We start from the raw sequence: 23,185 nt of genomic DNA, 5'->3' as shown, positions 1-23,185 counted from the left end.
ATTTTTTCGTAGAATATTATCATTTATCCATCACCCAAGTTAGCATACGAAAAAAGTGGGGAAAAAAGTAGGGTTGTTTATTAGAGGGATGAAGGGACAAAATTGTGCTCGTGATTTTTGACAGGATGTGATGTTCAATGAATTTCATTCCAAAATGATTGCATCGAGTATCACAACGAATTTCAGTGTGCTGCTTGATTGATACTCATTGCATTGAGTATCACATTCAGATGATTATCTGAAATCTTGCAACTCTGGTCTGATCGAATCAATGCACTTCCTCAATCGCGTAGAATTAATCTTCAAATTCGCCAGTCACGATGACATCATCTCCTGACAGATCGCTGTCATCACAGATGACGTTCGTTGGATTCTGCTGCTGCGGCAAGGGAACGGCCAAAGTTGCGGCAACATTTACTCTAATTATCTTTTTGAAATTTTTCCACAATTTTCTTTCGCTCTCGAAGCTCAATTTTTTCTTACCAACGGTGAAAAAAATTTTGTAAACATTTTGGATACAGATATATTTTACAGATTCAATGGATTTTCTAAATTTTAATTTAGATATTGTTAGTAAGGTTGCCAGAATTTTTTCAGCACATAGCATATATTTTCTTTAAAGAACCTGGCAAAATCCGGGCATTTCATTTCTGAATTGACAACCAAAACTTCGGTTAATAACCCACGGTGTCTCTGATGGAACGATTTTATTTATCGAAAATTAGCATCGCTAATTTTTGCACCATTCGAAAGCTGGGACTTTCCCCTTTCATTTGAGCCCAAATTTGAAATAATCCACCGGGGGGTCTGGAACATTTTATTTTTTTGAAGATTTTTTAAGCTTTTTAATGGTTTTTCCAAAGACAAAATCATACTAAGCACTGTGAAAACGCTTGTCTTACCTTTAGCGTAAATCCAATATTATATGTCAATAACATGATTCAATAGGAAATTTCCCTGACTACAATTTTGTAGAAGACATCAAAGTGATACAAAGTGAGAGAAAAGAGTTGTAATGTCACAAACAGGGTGATTATTGTTTCATTTGAAAAATCTAATAAAACTACCCACCATTGATTGTACTAAGACCAGAAAAAGTATTCTACGAGCTAAGCTATTGATTGAAGAGTGTATAAATGTTCAAAATGGTTTATTCACATTAAAAAATCAATCTTTTACATAAAGTTGATCAGGATTATCTGAAGTTATGAGCATTTTTGGGGTTTTATTATTCCGGAACAAATATCAAATTCTTTTTTTTTTTTTGTCACTCCGATTTTTCCAAAAACCCCGAAGTAGGGAATAAATAAAGTTTAAGGTATTTGAAACGAAAATTTGATACATTCTTCGGAAATTCAACAGTTGAAAGAGCGAAAGGCAAACTGTAGAAGATGGGAGTAATATCACCTGTCGTTTAGAATTTTTTTTTTCAATCTTAATTTTTTCGATTGTTTGATTTTATGCAATGTAGATTGTATACAAGTTTGTTGCAAGCCAGCTTTGGTTCAATTTTATTCCAATGTATTGAATATTTGAACTAATTTTTATTTTGAAATCCAGGTGAATTATTTAAAATCCGTAATTAAATCCATGAAGTAAATCTAACTTGTTTCCTAGTCCCAAATGTTTGTTCTTAAAGTATTCAATCTAACTTAGCTCAAAATATAGATAACTAAAATTTTAAGAAAGGCGGAATACATTTTTTCCAGAATAAAACCCTACAAATGCTCATAACTTCAGATAATCCTGATCAATTTAATGTAAAAGATTGATTTTTTAAATGTAAATAAACCGTTTTGAACATTTATATTCTCTACAATCAATAACTAAGCTCGTAGAATACTTTTTCTGGTCTTAGTACAATCAATGGTGGGTAGTTTTATTAGATTTTTCAAATGAAACAATAATCACCCTGTTTGTGACATTACAACTCTTTTCTCTCACTTTGTATCACTTTGATGTCTTCTACAAAATTGTAGTCAGGGAAATTTCCTATTGAATCATGTTATTGACATATAATATTGGATTTACGCTAAAGGTAAGACAAGCGTTTTCACAGTGCTTAGTATGATTTTGTCTTTGGAAAAACCATTAAAAAGCTTAAAAAATCTTCAAAAAAATAAAATGTTCCAGACCCCCCGGTGGATTATTTCAAATTTGGGCTCAAATGAAAGGGGAAAGTCCCAGCTTTCGAATGGTGCAAAAATTAGCGATGCTAATTTTCGAAAAATAAAATTTTCTTCCAGAGACACCGTGACCGGGCAAATTTTGTCAAAACCTAGAAATCTATATATATAAAAATAAATTTCTGTCTGTCTGTCTGTTCCCTATAGACTCAGAAACTACTGAACCGATTTACGCGAAACTTGGCAAGTGGGGGTATTGGAAGCCGAGGAAGGTTTCTATTATGGTTTGAGACTCCTCCCCCTAACAGGAAGGGAGGGAGGGGCCTCCCAAACAAAAGATTATTTTTTGCATAGCTCGAGAACCAATCAAGCAAATGGTATCAAATTTGGCATGGGGTGGTATTTGGGAACGGAGAATATTTCTATAAATAAAAGGTACCCCTCCCTCCTCTCAGTGTGGTAATAGGAAGGGGGGAGGGAGGCTACCTTACAATTTTTCATATAACTCGAACACTAATCAAGATATTGGAACCAAATTTGGCATGGGAAGGTAATTTGATACGAAAAATATTATAATGATTATTTGAGACACATCCCTCTTTCTAATAGGGATACATAAAAGGGGGGGAGGAGTCCTTCTTTATAATTTTTTACATAACTCAAAAACTAATTAAGCAAATGGAACCAAACTTGGCATGAGTGGATATTTGGGAACGTGACATGTTCTAATGATTGTTTGAGAGTTTGAGACCCCTTCCTTCTTCCAGCTGAGAGAAAGTAACGAGGGAAGGAAGTTTAATACAATTTTTATTGCATAACTCAAGAACTACAACAGCAAATGGAACCAAATTTGTCATGGAACGATATTTGGGTACGAGAAATGCTTCTTTGAATATTTGGTATCCCTCACTCCTTCAAAAAGGTTGATGAAAAGGGGGAGAAGAAGTCTCCCTTAAAATTTTCAGTATAACTGGAGAGCTGATCGAGCAAATTGAACCATATTTGGCATGTGAGGGTATTTAGATATGAGAAATGTTTCTATTATAAAATTGACGCCCCACATTTTTTAGCGGAAAGATATAAAGGGGGAAAGGGGGGCTTCCATACATTTTTTTGCAAAACTTGAGAATGAATAGAGCAAATGAAATAAAATATGGCATCAAAAAGTATTTTAGTATAAAAAATACTTTTATGAATATCAAGTTCTCACCCCTCCAATCAATTGGGAGAACGGAAGGGGGGGATGGTACTTCCTTTCAAGTATATGCATAACTTAAGAATTTACAACGCAAATAACGCAAAAATCATTTTGGTATGAAGCTATGATTATCTGACACACCATCCTCCTTTCAGTGAGTAGGTACAAAGAAGGAGGAAGCTGAGCCCAACACAATTTTGTTAGAGTAAGTTTTCAATGTATGGTAACGAAGCCAACAAATGGAAACAAATATGGCATGGAAAGGTTACAAGATATGTTTCTACGATTGTTATAGACCCTTACGCCTTACAGTGTAAAGAGGAGAAGAAAGGAGGGGGTTCCATATAAATTTTGTTGTAAAGCTTAAAAACTTATCATCAAATGGAACAATATTTGATACAAGAGGATTTTTGGGAACCAAAAAAAATGGGTATGACTATTAAAGATCACGATCTCCATTTAGCTGGGGGGAAGGGAAGGACCGGGGGGGGGCTCTATTTTTAGTTTTTTAGCATAAACCCAGAACATATCAAGCAGAACAACCATATTTTATAAGTTGGATTGTTTGCGGACGATTAATTTGAGACCCTTCTTTTTAGGGCGAGGCTTAAAGAAACAGATTAAAATTATCAGATCTTTAACACAAATTTATAAATTAACATTCAGAATATTAGTTTAAGTTATTTTTGTGTTGCAATTCGAAACTCCAGCTGCAGCTCTCATATTATAGTGGTTGCTTATGAATTATGTTATAATTTGATTTAAAATAATGCCAACGAAACAATAAAAATTTGGATAAATTCTGAAAATATCATTCGATTTTAAAAGGTGTAGCAAAGCACATCGGGTCAGCTAGTGACTCAATAAAATCAAGGTTAAAAAATCAAAAAAAAAAATTTTTTTTTCATCAGAATTCATGAACACATTTTGAATGGTATTTTAGGCTTCGAAAAATATTTTCATGAATATTTTTGCAAAATCTGCTTAAAATTTTTTGTATCGGTGGCTAAATAAAATAAATTTACAACACAATTAATTTTTTTTTTGATTTGCTAAATAAAGTGAAAAAATCCGGGCAAAATCCGGGCATTTTTCAATGAAATCCGGGCATTTTTCAATGAAATCCGGGCTATCAGGCCGGGCCGAACTGTTCCCAAGTTTTGTATCAAATATTCGGGCATACCCGGATAAAACCGGGCAATCTGACAACCTCAACCATAGGGAAAGTGTTTCTATTGCTTATCTAACATAGAAAATATTGATTGCTTATTTTCAAGAAAATTTTCAAAGAAATGGTTAAAACAAAAAAAAATTAAAATAAAAAGTTTTGCGGGCCTCACAAGGACGCCAAGAGGGCTGCATTTTGCTCATCCCTGCTCTGAATCAGGGAAAAATTCTGATATTTTGTGATTTAATCCAAGAATTATGTGATTGATTTATGTATAGCTATGAAATTCCTGTAATTTCATTGAAAATTCATGCCGAATTTTGTTTTTTTTTTATATTTAATTTGGGAAAAATCAGTTTACATTAAACGTCTTATCATACTGTTATAACTCTTAATAAGAAATCTAAATTTTATATTAACGAAAAAAAAGTTATAATTTTCAAAACCCATCCAAAATTTAAAAAAAAAATTGTGAAATCTGTGAATATTTAAACATTCTTTGTTCTGTGACACAGATGTGGTGATAATATTTTGCTTAAAATTCTGTGAAATTACATATTTGTCTGTTATTTTGGCGACTTTGCTCTAAATAACTCTTTCGTAGAATAAAGTTTATATAAATTCCATTTTCTTACGAATCACAATAAAATTTATTTATATTAAAATATTAGGTTCAACTGATAAAACAATCATTTCCCAAACCGATTTGCATGAGTTCGAGCTCAAGTGTAAACATCAAACACAAGAGAATCGGATAGGTTTTCAATACCAGGCCACCAATTGAATCGTTATGTATTATAAATTAGCTGACCTGGCGTACTTTGCTAGACTTTGTGGAATTGAAGAAATTTGTGTTTAAAATAATTTTAATTTTTGTTTGTTATTATATCGTTTTCAATTGGAATTTCGACATCAAGAACAACCTCTTTAAATGAAGCTGCTTCTTAAAGTTCGAAAAGTTATGGCAATGAAGACTGATTTCAATTCTTAAATTATGACTCTACCTTTATTGGCTTCATAAGTTCTCGAATTATGCCAAAAAATATGTATGAAAGCCCTTTTACTCCTTTCCGTCTTCCCTCTGAAAGAAGAATCAAAAAAAAATTTCTCTAACCCCAAAAAAATAAATTTTTTGTGTGCCTGGTATATTGAATCATTTCTGTCCCGAAAGTTGATATAATTAAAAAAATACAAAGGTGCTGCATACATTTAGGGGTTAAAACTGCGTGTCAGACATCAGGCATAAGGCAGCGCACCGCGGTTTATTTTGGAAGCAAATCGTTTTGCTCAAGATCAAAGATAGTTTCAATCAAGATCATATTCTGCTTTTAAAATCTACGTGATTAGTTGATATTTTGATGAAAAACTTGTTACAAAAACCCGAATGGTGCTTTTTTATGAGTTTTTCCACCATTTTAGTCATTAGAAATCAGTTCATTACGGTAAAGAATTACATAAATTGACGTTCAAAGTCAGCATCGATTGGTAAAAATTACAGCAGAAAAGGCGTATGTTTTTAAAGTTTCTTATAATATTACTTCATTTCATAATTTTTTAGCAAAAATGATACAGCTTGTATGAAAATATCTCGAAAAATTGTTTTTCCAACATTTCGATAAGATTCATAAATTATCATTGTGTAGATCTTAGGAAAAGTAAAAAGTTCCGCTCAAGATCACTTACGAAAAATCTTTCAATGAATATTCGCCATCGCCTCACCCTCCTTTTTCAATCGCTTATAGAATTTTGGCATTACTGAGAACTAATCAAGCAAATGGACACAAATTTAGCATGGGGATGTTTTTGGGTACGAGGGGTGTTTTCATGATTATTCAAGACCATTAATCTGTTTTCCAGTGGGTAGAAGAAACAGGAGGAAGGGGGCTCCCATACATTTTTTCTCTTGATTTTCGGAAATTTTTTGTTATTCTGACAAACGTAAAGTATGTAAATAAAATTTTCAAAATCTGAAAATACAAAATAAAGTCGAAATACGAAGAATCCTTTGGCATTATTATCACAAAAATTGATCATGCATCGTTGAAAAGAATTATTCCTTATACAATCGTCTCAACAACTCCACAAGGAATAAGTTAAATGGACATTCAGAGTCATGATTCGTTGAAAAATATTTCACTAAACACCTATTTGAAGGTTCACACGCAGCATTTTTCCAAAATTTTAAATAAGTCCATGATAGAAGTCTTACCGGATTAGGTATCGGTCGATTGGGGGGATCATCAATTATGTGCCTCTGACCCAATTTTATAGGTATGTATCGAATAAGCTCGACGAGCTACGACTGTGACTGAGTAAAAAAGTGGGGTTTTTTTAATTTGCTCAAATACGCTTGGTACGCCTTACACCGTCAAATATGGCAACTTTAAATCAACTTCACAATGTTGAAAAAGCAAGCAAATTTGTATTTCTGTGGTGTTCTGTTGAAAAGTTTTGAATTTTCAATCTACCTAATAATCAAAACCAAATTCCTCGAGAAGCACTTCTCGTTTCCGTCCCTTAAAAAAAAACTTTTTCCCCGTAAACCCAATGCCAGACCTATCCAAATCCGTGCTGCTGCCGGAGCATTTGAACCGTAACTAGTTAGCCGTAACTGGTAGATAGCATGGTTCTGGTGGCGTAAATTGGCATGACCAGTTACAGTTACACACCAAAAGCTCCTTCCGGCTGGTGTTGTCCGGCTTCCATCTGGCTTGGATAAGCAGCAGTTGGAAAAAGCAGTAAGGAAAATGTGTCGAACCAACAAGCTCTCCACACTCAAAACTTTCCGTTTCGGGTCGGTTGACTTTAATGAGGTGCTAGCATGAAATTTTCCCCCAGATTTTGTTTTCACCTTGTTTTTGATTTTGTTTTTCGGGGGAAACTATTGGGGTGAATCAGTAAGCACACTGTTTGTTAGGGTTTCTGGGAAAGAGTCTTCTGATTTGAATTTTTAAAAACAAAATTTAAATTTAATAAAGGATTTTCAAAGATCACTTACCGTTTTGTAAAACATACACGCTTGCCGGTCCTCGTCCTCTCCTTCCGGGCAGTCGATAAACCCATCGCAGAGCACGTGATCGTCTATACATCGATACCGGCCTTGCCTATCCGGCGTTGGGCAGGCGAATCGTTCCATCCCATCCATCGCGGGTGGACATTCTGGAAGAAATCGAGAAAAAAATTCAAATTTAATTTGACATGTTTCGTGGTTAAAAAAATTGATCAGAAATAAATATATCTAAAGCAACCATAAATATGGTAAACACGCAAATAAAAATCAGAACAAAACAGCACGATATTATGAATAAAATTTCATATGAAATTAAATATTCAAATTTAATTCCCAGCAACTTTTTCGATCCATCGAATTGCTGATTCGAGAAAAGCAAAAATAGCCAAAAAAAACCATCAACCGCTTTTCAACTCTACGAGCCATGACGTCAAAATCTCTTCAATCGCATTTGTGTATGTACAAGAGTTTGTGTGTCACAAATATATGTATATTTGTGCAAGTGTAGCAAAAGCGATTTTCTTTGTCACATCACAATTTGTGGGAGTTTCGAGGTTTCAGCGAAAGGGTAGATCGAAATAACGAGAAAGCGTCAGCGAGAAAAATTTGAATACCAACATAAAACAAAGAGGTAATTTTTTCCTTTTAAAATTTTGCAATCCAACCATTCAGCCAAAAAGCGAGATGCCGGGACAATATAATTTCGACACGAAAGCATCAATACAATGATTGCTATGCAAATTGAAGAGCCACATTTCGATTACCCGGGGATCGAATCCGGCAAATCGAGACAATGTTTTTCCGGATGACGTCCATTTGCTATATGTAGAAATTCCGATTAAATTGAGAATTAATAAAGGCCTGAGTGATTTAATTTAAATAAATTTTTCGGGCTTATTTTTCGTTTAAAAAAAATAACAAAAATGACAAAAATGACAAAAATGACAAAAATGACAAAAATGACAAAAATGACAAAAATGACAAAAATGACAAAAATGACAAAAATGACAAAAATGACAAAAATGACAAAAATGACAAAAATGACAAAAATGACAAAAATGACAAAAATGACAAAAATGACAAAAATGACAAAAATGACAAAAAATGACAAAAATGACAAAAATGACAAAAATGACAAAAATGACAAAAATGACAAAAATGACAAAAATGACAAAAATGACAAAAATGACAAAAATGACAAAAATGACAAAAATGACAAAAATGACAAAAATGACAAAAATGACAAAAATGACAAAAATGACAAAAATGACAAAAATGACAAAAATGACAAAAATGACAAAAATGACAAAAATGACAAAAATGACAAAAATGACAAAAATGACAAAAATGACAAAAATGACAAAAATGACAAAAATGACAAAAATGACAAAAATGACAAAAATGACAAAAATGACAAAAATGACAAAAATGACAAAAATGACAAAAATGACAAAAATGACAAAAATGGCAAAAATGACAAAAATGACAAAAATGACAAAAATGACAAAAATGACAAAAATGACAAAAATGACAAAAATGACAAAAATGACAAAAATGACAAAAATGACAAAAAATGACAAAAATGACAAAAATGACAAAAATGACAAAAATGACAAAAATGACAAAAATGACAAAAATGACAAAAATGACAAAAATGACAAAAATGACAAAAATAACAAAAATGACAAAAATGACAAAAATGACAAAAATGACAAAAATGACAAAAATGACAAAAATGACAAAAATGACAAAAATGACAAAAATGACAAAAATGACAAAAATGACAAAAATGACAAAAATGACAAAAATGACAAAAATGACAAAAATGACAAAAATGACAAAAATGACAAAAATGACAAAAATGACAAAAATGACAAAAATGACAAAAATGACAAAAATGACAAAAATGACAAAAATGACAAAAATGACAAAAATGACAAAAATGACAAAAATGACAAAAATGACAAAAATGACAAAAATGACAAAAATGACAAAAATGACAAAAATGACAAAAATGACAAAAATGACAAAAATGACAAAAATGACAAAAATGACAAAAATGACAAATATTAAAAATTACAAAAATTACAAAAATTACAAAAATTACAAAAATTACAAAAACTACAAAAATGACAAAAATGACAAAAATTACAAAAATTACAAAAATTACAAAAATTACAAAAATTACAAAAATTAAAAAAATGACAATTGTTTTTCTGTCTTTTCTGTCTTTTCTGTCTTTTCTGTCTTTTCTGTCTTTTCTGTCTTTTCTGTCTTTTCTGTCTTTTCTGTCTTTTCTGTCTTTTCTGTCTTTTCTGTCTTTTCTGTCTTTTCTGTCTTTTCTGTCTTTTCTGTCTTTTCTGTCTTTTCTGTCTTTTCTGTCTTTTCTGTCTTTTCTGTCTTTTCTGTCTTTTCTGTCTTTTCTGTCTTTTCTGTCTTTTCTGTCTTTTCTGTCTTTTCTGTCTTTTCTGTCTTTTCTGTCTTTTCTGTCTTTTCTGTCTTTTCTGTCTTTTCTGTCTTTTCTGTCTTTTCTGTCTTTTCTGTCTTTTCTGTCTTTTCTGTCTTTTCTGTCTTTTCTGTCTTTTCTGTCTTTTCTGTCTTTTCTGTCTTTTCTGTCTTTTCTGTCTTTTCTGTCTTTTCTGTCTTTTCTGTCTTTTCTGTCTTTTCTGTCTTTTCTGTCTTTTCTGTCTTTTCTGTCTTTTCTGTCTTTTCTGTCTTTTCTGTCTTTTCTGTCTTTTCTGTCTTTTCTGTCTTTTCTGTCTTTTCTGTCTTTTCTGTCTTTTCTGTCTTTTCTGTCTTTTCTGTCTTTTCTGTCTTTTCTGTCTTTTCTGTCTTTTCTGTCTTTTCTGTCTTTTCTGTCTTTTCTGTCTTTTCTTTCTTTTCTGTCTTTTCTGTCTGTTCAGGCCAATCCCTTAAAGTTGCTGGTTCGGTAAACCACGGAAGATCCCCGACGTTTGAAATTCAACCAATAATAAATTAACACGGCACTGTGAATCGATCACGGACTTTATTACTAAAACGAACACTCTACGATACAAAAAAGAACAGTGGACTGTATTGAATGCGACCGATACGGGTGGTTTATTGGTTCTATCTGACTAGCCACTTTCTACCTAGCTATCAAAAGTTCACAATAGCGGCTCGAATCCGTTCGGTTATCACACATTCCCTTTCCTACGCTATTGACTAGGTACCTAGGTACATATTTCTGCACACGCACTGCTATCTCTAGCAATTATCACTGCAGATACGTGTGGTATGGATAAAACAATTGATGCTGCTTATGGGTTGATTGGGATGTTATTGCGCTTGGCTCGCGCTGCTGTTTTTTGGCGTTAACATACCGCCCGCCTTGAGTTGACTCAACATGAAACTGTTTTCTCAAGGTGGCGACTCCATCATCTTGGACCTCGTTTTACTCAGGTTGCGATGGACTGTTGGTTATTGGACTGTTTTCCATGAACGTGGACGCTTCCAGATCGATGTTGCCCTGCTGAAAACGAAAAGGATTGATTCTGGGTTGATTTCTAAATGACTGCAACGTAACTTGCACAACGGCCCCCAGGCATCAACAAAGAACAAACTTTGTCAAAAGCCTTAATGCGCCCCTCTCGGGGGCTGATGATACTCAGTGTTTTTCAGCTTTCCGGCAATAAGAAAAGGTCCCAAGTTTTATTGCGTTCCAGAGGTCCTGTTGAAGAAAAAACGCACGACAGTATCGCCAAAATATTTACGATTGAGGAGAACATAACTTTTATATCGCCCCCTGGCATCGACGGCTAGTATGCCGTTCCTAGCCACTTTCGCCCCTATTGGGGGCATACTTATCTTACGATGAAACATTTTGATCAATCCAAGACCCAATTAGCAGCAGCAGGTGTCATCACGAGTGAGGAATTAGGAAATCTTCGACCATCATACGCGGTACAATTACAAATCCTGGCGGAGGAAAATTCTGTAGGTTTCGCTAACAAATAGGTAGAATGAGACGTAACTTAATGCTTGGCCCCCTGGCAAATACGGCAAATGTGCCGTCAGTGCCAACAGTGCCCCTCATGGGGGCGCGATATACTTATTTTTGAGTTAACCGGGAACTATGAACGAACGTTGTTACATCCGAATGAGAAAACGAAGGAGCATATCGATGACATGTGTTGACCATCCTGGACTTCAATGACAAATGATGATGTGTACAACCCTGGCGGAGGAAAAAAACACTATATGTTCCGCAAACAAACAGGTGGGATTACACGTAACTTAACGGTCGCCCCCCTGGCAAATACGGCCAAATATGCCGCCAGTGCCAAAAGTGCCCCTCACGGGGGCGGAAATACTTATATTATAACGGCTGTCCAGGAATTGTGGTGACGTTGGTGACATACTATTGTTGCGATTGATTCCTAAACTTTGGCTTATCTTCTTGGGTCGCTTGGTGGTGCTGCTTCGTTGGTGCTTTCAGAAGGGTCTTGTAGTCCATGGATGTCGCATGCAATCACATTCTTGTGGAACGTAATCCATGAGCTGTTGAGCCCAATCAGTTTGTCCCTCAATTTCTGCCAATGCAATTGGTGTTCATGTGTGCATGATTCGTCGCAAGAATGCTTTAATTTCCAAAGCTCTTGGAGAAACACATTAACTAGGACAATAGCTGGGCTTGCGAGAACACAGTGGTCGAATAAATACGCAGCGACGAAACAGACCAGACAAAACATAAATAACATAAAACTCCAGCAAGGTGATTTGGTAACGGTTAAATTTTTCGGCGATTCAGTGGGCATCAAAGCACTGCAAGAATAAACGGTCGTTTCCGGTAGCTCTCCAGCAACAATCCATCCTAGGTGAGAATTCTGGAGGATTGGACCGACCTCATCAATTCTCATCTGGTGCGGCAACAAAACTTCGTAGAATGTGGAAACTCCTAGTACTAGATCAATGGGACCGGATTTGTTGAAATCGGGATCTGCCAGGCTGATAGAAGGCGGTATTTTCCAAGTCCTAGTATCGACGCTTCTTTGAGGCAAATCCAAAGTAATTTGGGGAAGCACAAAGAATTTCCTCTCGCCAGTAGTGAACGCAGATGTACACGATATGATACGAGCAAATACAGCTTCCTTCGAGATGCTTGAAGACCCTCCAACACCATTCACAGGAAGGTTTTCGCGAATACGCTGAAACTTGAGCTTTTGCGACAAATTCTCAGTCATCATACTAATCTGAGATCCATTGTCCAGCAGGGCACGAGCAAGAACTGTGTTACCACTGCTATCAGCTAGCATGACAACGGCTGTCGACAGCATAGCAGTGTGAGTGTTTCGTTGTGTACTGAGTAGTGTAGTGTGATGACTTACAGTGGGCGTGTTTGTGGGAGGTGGCTGTAGTGTAGTTTGCGAATTGTTCTCTGTAGATTGGAAACTGTTCGTCTGGGCCTGATTCTGTAGTGTTTCAGGTTCACTTCTCGATTGACTGATCGCGCGTTGAGGTCTTCTTGGGGAACGAGAATAGAACTGCAAGTTAGACTGGCTATCTTGGTTCGGAGAATAAGGATGCAGTAATACATGATGACGTTGTCCACACTTCGAGCAGGAACAACACGAGCAGTTTTCGACGAAATGTCCGGAATCAAGACAGTTAAAGCAGAGTCTCAACCTCCGAACCAAATCCTTTCGGTCAATCACCCTCATCCTGTAGAATTTGGCGCATTGTTCGGTCTTGTGCGATCCACTCCTGCAGACAGGACAAAATCTCTCCATAGTCACCGTGCTGTGACTGATGGGAGCTCTGTAGCTTCGATGGTCATCATTCCCATTTCGACTCGCAGTTGATTGTAGGATCGAGCATTGGTTTTCCAAAAACACAATCATCGATTCGTATGAAGGTACGTCTTTAGAACCGTGATGTGTTTCCCAAAGACGGTATGTGACTGGGTCCAATTTTTGAGAGAGCATGAACGCCAACAATGTACTCCAACTGCTAGTCTTCTGGCCCAGTTTCTCCAACTGCTGGAGGTTGATTTTGAATGTTGATATCAGTACATTTAAGGCTTCAAAACATTCTGTCGGCATAATAGGTGCTTCGAAAAGAGCTTTCATATGCTCCCGAGCTATCAGCTTATGATTCTCGTATTTTGCTTGCAAAGTGCTCCACGCCAGACTGTAATTAATCGCTGCTACCTGGATCTGATTAATCTGCAGAATGGCATCACCTTTCAACGATGTTCGGAGGTAGTTAAATTTATCCATGTCATTTAGCTGTGCGTTGTCATGGATCAATGATTTGAAGTTGTCCCGGAAGTTAATCCAATCCGAAAGTTCTCCAGAGAAGGTTGGCAACGTCAGCTCAGGATACTTGGTGTGGCATGGCAAAACTGGGTCAGAAACGAACGGGCCAAGGTTAGTAGGCTGAGCAGGAATCGACTGGATTTTCGAAAGCATTTGTTGTTTCAGCGAGAAATATCTGTTTACGAAATCCTTGTACACAGTCTTATTTTCCATTTTCCAAGTTTGCTTTTTAGCAGCATCATCAACAGAATCATCTTCAGCATTAACGTCTTCCATGATTACTTCTATCTGAACGCGTAGGTCACAAAATCTCTCATAAGCCTCGTCTAATTTTGCTAGCCGAGGTTGCAGTGAGCCATAGTCGCTATCATCCTCGTAATCTTGCAGAAAATCCTCCAAATTTTCAAGTAAATTCCACAAAATTTGTTCTTTTTTGGACAGACGCCTGATATCATCAGTCATTTTGAAACACAGGACACTTTACAATCACTTCTCACTTGATCACTCCCGAGACCTCAACGGCAATGGCGACGAATTGACAAAGGTATTCAATGTTGACTAAACGAAATATCAATTTTCCAGATCACTTGATCAGTTTGTGTCTTATTGAATATGTTTCCAATTTATTTTAACTTCAGCTATCTCCCGGAAAACGCTTCCCAGGAACCATGTAATGCAATTCTTACAGTTTTCAACAAATCGCAAATTTTAAATCAAATCAATTTCTCGCATTCAGCCACCTCAACCATTCATCAAGTCAATCATACACACACACTACAACTACAAGTACTTATCTTTTTATCCGTGACGTCCTTCGGTTTGCGATGAATCCTTCCAAAACTCAGCAATGTACTGTAGCTCAGGTTTCGATGAACTTTTACAAAGTTGCACTCAACAGGAACACGATGCTGGATTTCATCATTTTCACAATATTCACAATTCACAATTCAATAATTTACGATTGTGCTTAATATTTCAAAAAATCGGCTTTTCAAAGCGTTCACTTGATGCCGATTAACCAACCCAAAAACTTTCGAGGTGTTTTTAAAAACCAATTTATACACTGCCCCCCAGGGAACACAATTGCCGTTCTAGATAGGCAAGCCTTCAATCAAGCTTATTTTCATCACTACCCCCACACCAAGACTTCTTGAGAACACTTTCTTATCACGGGTCAACTCAAGCCTACGAGCGTCGAATGGGACAAACCCAAGCCACCCAGTTTCAAAGAGGAACCGCGCAAAATGGAGCAAACCCAAGCCAAGCCGGTAAACACAATAGGTTTTCTTCCTAGAAGACTTTCACGCACAAAAGATTCACAAACAAAACGTGCACAAACTTCGCGGTTTAATCCGGTTCGAAGGACCAAATGTTCAGGCCAATCCCTTAAAGTTGCTGGTTCGGTAAACCACGGAAGATCCCCGACGTTTGAAATTCAACCAATAATAAATTAACACGGCACTGTGAATCGATCACGGACTTTATTACTAAAACGAACACTCTACGATACAAAAAAGAACAGTGGACTGTATTGAATGCGACCGATACGGGTGGTTTATTGGTTCTATCTGACTAGCCACTTTCTACCTAGCTATCAAAAGTTCACAATAGCGGCTCGAATCCGTTCGGTTATCACACATTCCCTTTCCTACGCTATTGACTAGGTACCTAGGTACATATTTCTGCACACGCACTGCTATCTCTAGCAATTATCACTGCAGATACGTGTGGTATGGATAAAACAATTGATGCTGCTTATGGGTTGATTGGGATGTTATTGCGCTTGGCTCGCGCTGCTGTTTTTTGGCGTTAACACTGTCTTTTCTGTCTTTTCTGTCTTTTCTGTCTTATTGTCATTTCTGTCTTTTCTGTCTTTTCTGTTTTTTCTGTCTTTTCTGTCTTTTCTGTCTTTTCTGTCTTTTCTGTCTTTTCTGTTTTTTCTGTCTTTTCTGTCTTTTCTGTCTTTTCTGTCTTTTCTGTCTTTTCTGTTATTTCTGTCTTTTCTGTTTTTTCTGTCTTTTCTGTCTTTTCTGTCTTTTCTGTCTTTTCTGTCTTTTCTGTCTTTTCTGTCTTTTCTGTCTTTTCTGTCTTTTCTGTCTTTTCTGTCTTTTCTGTCTTTTCTGTCTTTTCTGTCTTTTCTGTCTTTTCTGTCTTTTCTGTCTTTTCTGTCTTTTCTGTCTTTTCTGTCTTTTCTGTCTTTTCTGTCTTTTCTGTCTTTTCTGTCTTTTCTGTCTTTTCTGTCTTTTCTGTCTTTTCTGTCTTTTCTGTCTTTTCTGTCTTTTCTGTCTTTTCTGTCTTTTCTGTCTTTTCTGTCTTTTCTGTCTTTTCTGTCTTTTCTGTCTTTTCTGTCTTTTCTGTCTTTTCTGTCTTTTCTGTCTTTTCTGTCTTTTCTGTCTTTTCTGTCTTTTCTGTCTTTTCTGTCTTTTCTGTCTTTTCTGTCTTTTCTGTCTTTTCTGTCTTTTCTGTCTTTTCTGTCTTTTCTGTCTTTTCTGTCTTTTCTGTCTTTTCTGTCTTTTCTGTCTTTTCTGTCTTTTCTGTCTTTTCTGTCTTTTCTGTCTTTTCTGTCTTTTCTGTCTTTTCTGTCTTTTCTGTCTTTTCTGTCTTTTCTGTCTTTTCTGTCTTTTCTGTCTTTTCTGTCTTTTCTGTCTTTTCTGTCTTTTCTGTCTTTTCTGTCTTTTCTGTATTTTCTGTCTTTTCTGTCTTTTCTGTCTTTTCTGTCTTTTCTGTCTTTTCTGTCTTTTCTGTCTTTTCTGTCTTTTCTGTCTTTTCTGTCTTTTCTGTCTTTTCTGTCTTTTCTGTCTTTTCTGTCTTTTCTGTCTTTTCTGTCTTTTCTATCTTTTCTGTCTTTTCTGTCTTTTCTGTCTTTTCTGTCTTTTCTGTCTTTTCCGTCTTTTCTGTCTTTTCTGTCTTTTCTGTCTTTTTTGTTTTATGTGCTTTTTTCAAATGTAGGTTTTTGATTGCTTGGTTCTTCTGATTGAACTTTAATTTAAGTTTTTGCTGTTCATTTCTTTTCCTGAAATCTTTTAAATTCATCAATTCTCATTTCCTTTTTCTTGATAATGCAATTTTTGCAAGTCTATCGTTATGAAATATTCCAAAGTCTTGTTTTTAAAGTATCTTTGTTTTCCAAGTTTAAATGAAAAAAAAAAAGATTCCATGGACAATTTATATCACACAAAGCTTTGAAATATTAAGTGCTTTAAGAAATACAACATTGAATTGAATACAGCACAATTGGCTTGTCCATATTGATTCAAAACATCTATAGCAAAATCTGAACCGAAACTAAGTCAATACATCTTCCACCCCCGTCTTTTTTCCAGTCCATTTCAGCATCTAAGTAAGAAATAAAATTCTTGCTAAACATTGACCCAATGAAGAAAAACAAAACCCGGAGAAATCCGGGTCCTGGAATGACTTTCGGTCTCAATTGGTGTGATATTTGCAATGCGAGCTGTGTAGTTTTCGTGAAAGTGAAGCTAAGCTTCCGAGTTGAAAATGTCGCTGCTTGAGGCTACCAAAGAAGCTGATGAAGCATGGCCCAATAGAGTGGTTCAATTTTTCATTCTTTTCTCAACCCCCCCACCTTCTAGGGCAGCTTCCCAGATAAAATAAATAAAATAAAATAAAATAAAGTGGAAAACCAACAAAAACCGATGAAGTCACTATCGGAAGCTTGCCCCGGGATAGATTTCAGTAAGAAAGGGCGCCAAAAGTGGGAACAGGGGTAAGGATTATGGCTTCTTCTGGAGTTGTTGGAGGAGGAAAAACGACGAATGGCACCCGGCAATGTGGGCAGCAATGATTCAACTCTTTTTTTGCCCGGATTTTCCCACACATAAAAATCCGTTTTATGACTGCGTGCGACGAGAAGATTTCTTGCTAGTTAGCGGGGGGGAATGAGATAAAAAAAAATTCTATTGTATATATGGCAATGCCATTTTCTGTGTGGGTGGTTGGCTCTAGCCAAAATTCTCCAGCCAAGAGGAAAGGAAGCCAGCCAAAACCTCTAAAAAATAGTGAGTCACGACGACGTCTATATTATCGGGGAACAGCAATATTATTGGTGGTTAACAGCATGACGATTGCGGGTAATTTCGATAAAGGTATTATTGCCGTTCGTTGGAAGGAATAATCCCGCTGATTACGGTTGACTCAGGCATTTTTGGAAGACTTGGGCGTTCAACTGTTTTAATAAATGATAAAATTTTGAGAGTTATAAAAACTTGTTTCAATTTTTTGTTGTTGTGATGGTTAAAAATATTCTCAAACTTGGATAGTGTTTTGCTTATTTTTAGCACTGAAAAGATTTTTTTTTGCGACGGTCGCCAAATATTTTTTTGTTTCGATCTTCAAATTACTTTTTATTTCATTCCTCTAAAATTATTTCATGTTTGATTAGTAATCACACAACAAACAAATGAAACTTTTAAAAGGTTAAGAATAATTTGGTCTAAGTTCAGATTCAAAAATTAACCAACAATTCGGTGTACTTCAAGGATAATGAAGACAGTCAGATGAGACCCGGTTGACAGTAAATTCCGACCAAAGTTTGCACTTCCAACCTCAATCTGTTCCATTAACGTTCTTTCCAACGCAATCTCAACACAAAACCAAGCCCATAAATATCATTTAACGTTGGCTGGACCTAACTTTTGCCTGCCTTCAGGGAGGTCAGAAGTTCTTGTGCGTTTCAACAGCTTCAGCTTGAACGAAAATCTTTCCCAGTTTTCTTTATTACTGTGGCCGGCAATCGAAAGCCACAGCATTCCTAGCTGAATGAAACCAGAACATCATCAAGAGTTGCTGCTGCTTGCTTGTTTGCTTTCCGGATGATGGGGCTGGGCTGGACCCCAGAAATGTTGAAAAAAAAAAGTAAAATGAGAACAAAAACATTACCGCATTTCAACCGACCAGGATCAAGCCGAGCAGCTGTTTGGTCCTCCCCCAATTTGCTCGCGGGATTCAAGAAAGACGTTAATTTGTGAACTTAACTTTTCTTCAGCTCCCCACCCTCCAAGGGGTGTTGTACCGAAAAATTGTGCGGTAACCGCATGCTTGCGGTTGCTTGTGATTGGGATAAATAAAGCAGTGCTAGCTGATGACTTCCCGAGAAAGGAAAATTTTCCCCAACAGTGTTCTGTCCGTCTGTTATTGATGAACAAACTGGAAAGGGGGGATGAAATGTAAAGCTGCATCGTACAGAGCGCTAGGAATGTTTGGTGTAAAATTTTCATATCTCTCTCGGGGCAAAATTACTTGACGAGAACCCGCAGATTGCCACACAAATTCAAATCAACATAAATCACCCTTGGGGGTTGAATCGGAATTTGCGAAGATATTTGTGACCGTGAATATCCATGGGATTTTCTTTTCGTAAATTTTAAAACCTAAGAAATTTAAAATACACAAAATAAGTCCTGATGGGAGTTCTTGCATTATATAGGATCAGCTGGTAGTCTGTACTTTTTGAAATAAAGTAAGTTAATTCGGCTTATAATCAAAGAAAACTGTAGGTTTGGTACATATTAAAATAATACAGATTTAAGAAGAATTTAACATCAGAATTTCAAACTTGGTGTAAGATTTCCCCTTGTGATTATAAAGTGGTATAGAGTTATTAAGAGTTTAGGATATTTAAAAAAAAAAAGTTTGGAAAAAATTTGGTCAGTTATGAATTCGAACCTCAAAGAAACATTTGAATAAAGTACATTTCAAATAAATTTTTTTCTCTAATTAAAAAACGGATTTAGACTTAATGCTAAGAAAATTAATACAGTTAATTTTGAGTTTTTATTCAATGGATTTATTCACTTTATTTGCCAAAACAAAAAAAAACAAATTGTGTTGTATATTGTTTTATTCATGCGTCTGAAACGAAATTTTATGAACAAGTTTAATAAAAATAACCAAGAGAAGTTTTTGGAAATCGTAAAATACGATTTAAAAACTGCTGATGAAAAAAATACATAGGGGAGAGTGGGGTATCGTGGGCCATGGGGAAACGTGGGCCAGTTTTAATATCTCAGATGTGTGTTGAGATAAAAATCTCAAATCAACTGTCATCGTCGTCGCTTTGCGTGAGCATATATTCCTATATGATGTTGACTGAAATACGCATCATATGCTTCTTTTATTTATCAAGCTAAAAAAAGTTAGAAAAATTTACTTAGATGATTAAAAAAACACCCGCTAATTTCATCGATAGGGAACCTAAAGTGCATAACAAAAATATGCTCATACGCTTATGATCTTAGTTTTGTCATGATCTTTCACGTGGAAAAGGAATTTTTGATGAAACATCAATATGTCACACAAACACTACCAATTTGCAAATCATAGCTTGTGGGGAATCGTGGGCCACACATCTTAAATCACCAATATTTTTATGTTTTTATACCCATTCAGAGCTTAAAATACGTTTTACCTATCTGCAAAGTTTTCTTATGCCAAATGAAGAGTTATGAAAAATATTTTGTCCATCCTATATAAGAAATTTTGCCAAAACGTTCGCGAGCCCGGTTTTGGAATCTATGCGATCATACACAGCTCTCTTTTTTATTTCATCATCTAAAATTGCTTTTAAATAACGAAATGAATTAGGAAATCACAGTTTTGGGTCAACTCATAAACTTTGCATGTTATTTTTTCAATTTGGATTTGGTGGCCCACGATTCCCCACCATTTTTCAAAATCCAAAAAATATTGCTTTTTTCAAACAGTCAGAATTAGGGGAAAATAACTTATTATAAATTTAAAAAAAACACCTTATGATACCTTAAAAATGTAGAAAACCATACCATTTTTTATTTTCATTTTATCTTTTATAATAAAGAAGTTATGGAACAACGGAAAAAAGTGGCCCATGATTCCCCACTCTCCCATACATTTTTCAACTAAGTAAGGAGATATACTACAAAATATCCAAAGTAATGCCTTTTTTCAGTAAGTTATAACCTTTAAAGTTCGGCCAAGTTCGTATAATTTTTTGAATGGGTTTTGTTAGTAAAGTTATTGGCTTTCCATTGATATAAAAAAGTTAACATCAGTTTTGGACAGATTTTTTGTAAACAAGCAATCAATGATGAGTTTTTTTTTCTCTAAAATCAGCAAAAACTGAGGGTTTTTTCTTCGAATTTTAATTTTTTTGATTTCCCTTCCAGGTGGAAAAATCACTTTTTTCTATCAAGTATTTGATTGATAATAAAAAAAAGAACAGAAACATTTTTCATACTCGAATACTTTTTCTTTCAAATTTGATTCCATTTGCATCACTGGACGTCGAAAAGGGATTTTTTCACTAATCATAGAATCATTTCTCGTACCCCTATACTTTAACGCCACGGATGGAAAACTCACAGTTCGGTATTGTCCAGTGGAAGAGAGGGTAATTTTTTTGTCTGCTCCCTCCAAGCTGTGCGGGTAAAGATAAATTGCCCAATCAAGAGTGAGATTGTCAACACATAAGAGTGTGCAAGAGCATTCACATCGGCTGATGAAGAGAATTCTCTTCTCCGGAAAAATCTATTTCGCATTGTGTTAAGGAGAGATCTCAGAGCTAACACAGTTTATTCTTGATACGTTTACGAAAAAAACGCTGCTCTCCAAATCAGAGGTGCCAGAGGTGTCCCGATTTTTCAGAATTTATCCTAACTTTCGATAGGCCGGCCTGTTTTTTCAAAAATTCTCCAATAGTCCTGGTTTTCGAAAATTGGTCATTTAAATGTCCTGAATTGTTATGATTTAAAAAAAATATCTATTTTATAATTAACTAGCTGACCCGGTGTGTTTTACTACACCTTCCAAAAATAAATGACATTTGTAAAAATTTATTCAAATTTAGATTTTTGTAAGCATTTTTTTAAATCAAACCTCATCATAGTTCAGAACCAACAACTTTGAAATGAGAGCTGTAGCTGGAGTTCCGAATTGCAATTCAAAGATGGTATTATTTACTGAAACTTGATTTCTAAATTTGTTTTTCAAGATCTAGAATTCGTACTCTGTTTTTAAAGCTTCATAATGACTTAAATAATGTCAAAATTAATGGATTTTTCACCTCTTTTCCCAAAGTGGGAAGTTACAAACTTCCATAAAAAACATTTGTCACATCTATTTTTGAGTTATGCCAAATATCAGTACGCAAAAAACTCTCTTATAATATACTGCTTGAAGAAGTTAGGCTGATTTACCCGGCTCGAGTATATTGGAATTTATTGCATATTGTTCTTTATGAAGATAGAATTTTGAAAACCGATCAATAGCCTGAATCGGGACAGTTTTTAGAGTATATTCCTAATATTCTGTATTATAAGCACTTCCAGCTCCTGATTAGCTTTAGATGGTGTATTTTTTGGAGTTGAAAAATTAAGCTATAGAAATTTGAAAAAAAACGATGAAAAGGATTTTTGATAACCATTTTCAAACAGTTTTTTTCACCATCCTCGCCCTTCGAAGTAGTTTGAATATCTATCTTTTTTGCGCCAAAATTATGTTAAAAAAATGTTTCGCCATATGCCAGACTCGTTGACATGAGACATTACAGCTTGAAATTTCCCAAACAGCACTTGTCATGGTATGAAAATTATCGATTTTATACAGTGCAAATTTCTTTTTTTTAAATAAATTTATTAAAGCAAAAAATATAAATATTTAAAAAAAAAATTCAGTTGCATCACTAAACAAATTCTCAGCGTTTTTTTTTATTTTCTCTTTGAAAGTCAAATATTCAAAAATGTTGGCAAAAACAAATTTCTAAGTTAACATTTGTCCCGTATATTGGGGCAAGTGTAAATGAAAAGCTTATTTTCAGATGCGTCAGAGTAATGGCTTTAAAATGAATTTAATACGTATTTCTGTTTGTTTGTTTGTTTGTTTTATCAAGTTTCATTGATATACCTGCAGTATTCCTGCAGTATAAATTTATGTTTGTTACTCCACTTTTAACGAATGCTGCTCAAAGCAAATTACCTTCATTTACAAAGACATTTAAGAACTTTAAATTTCCGTTTCAGTTTCAACATTTGGAATACTCTTTCTGTTCTTTCCAACTTATTGAATTATTTTGAAGATGAATTTCTTAAAAGTTCGGCGTTTGCCCTTACCCAATCGTGTAAGTTGACAGGAAGGTGTTTTTAACACTTCAAGGGTATACTAAAAATTTCTGATAAAAATTTAGCTTCCAGTTGAATATCAGTTCAGAAGTTTCACTTTTCAAAAAAGAAGCGGATTAAAAGTCTCTTTTATGCAGCCATGTAACACAAAAACACTTTTCATGTTAAGACGTACTTGAATTGGCATGTAAGCAAATGTACGACGTTTTTTTCAGAATTCTTTAAAATAAAAAGCTCCCATTTTCATTTCTAAATTCGTTGCAGTCGTGTTTTTGGGCCGAAGTAATAATTT

General features: G+C 35.2%; 1 protein-coding gene across 1 annotated transcript in view; it reads right to left on the bottom strand.

Annotated features, from left to right (window-relative positions):
• LOC129749358 (nuclear transcription factor Y subunit beta) overlaps positions 1 to 23,185 on the bottom strand; it is a 178,085-nt gene that overhangs the window by 22,487 nt on the left and 132,413 nt on the right. The window contains exon 2 of the mRNA XM_055744319.1: positions 7,491 to 7,651. Coding sequence (XP_055600294.1) covers positions 7,491 to 7,651 — 161 coding nt within the window. The remainder of the gene's footprint in view (positions 1 to 7,490; positions 7,652 to 23,185) is intronic.

The sequence above is a fragment of the Uranotaenia lowii genome, chromosome 2 (genome assembly GCF_029784155.1).
Source record: "Uranotaenia lowii strain MFRU-FL chromosome 2, ASM2978415v1, whole genome shotgun sequence".
NCBI lineage: Eukaryota > Metazoa > Arthropoda > Insecta > Diptera > Culicidae > Uranotaenia > Uranotaenia lowii.
Note: the sequence above shows the minus strand (reverse complement) of the source record. Positions and strands in the feature narration are given on the sequence as shown.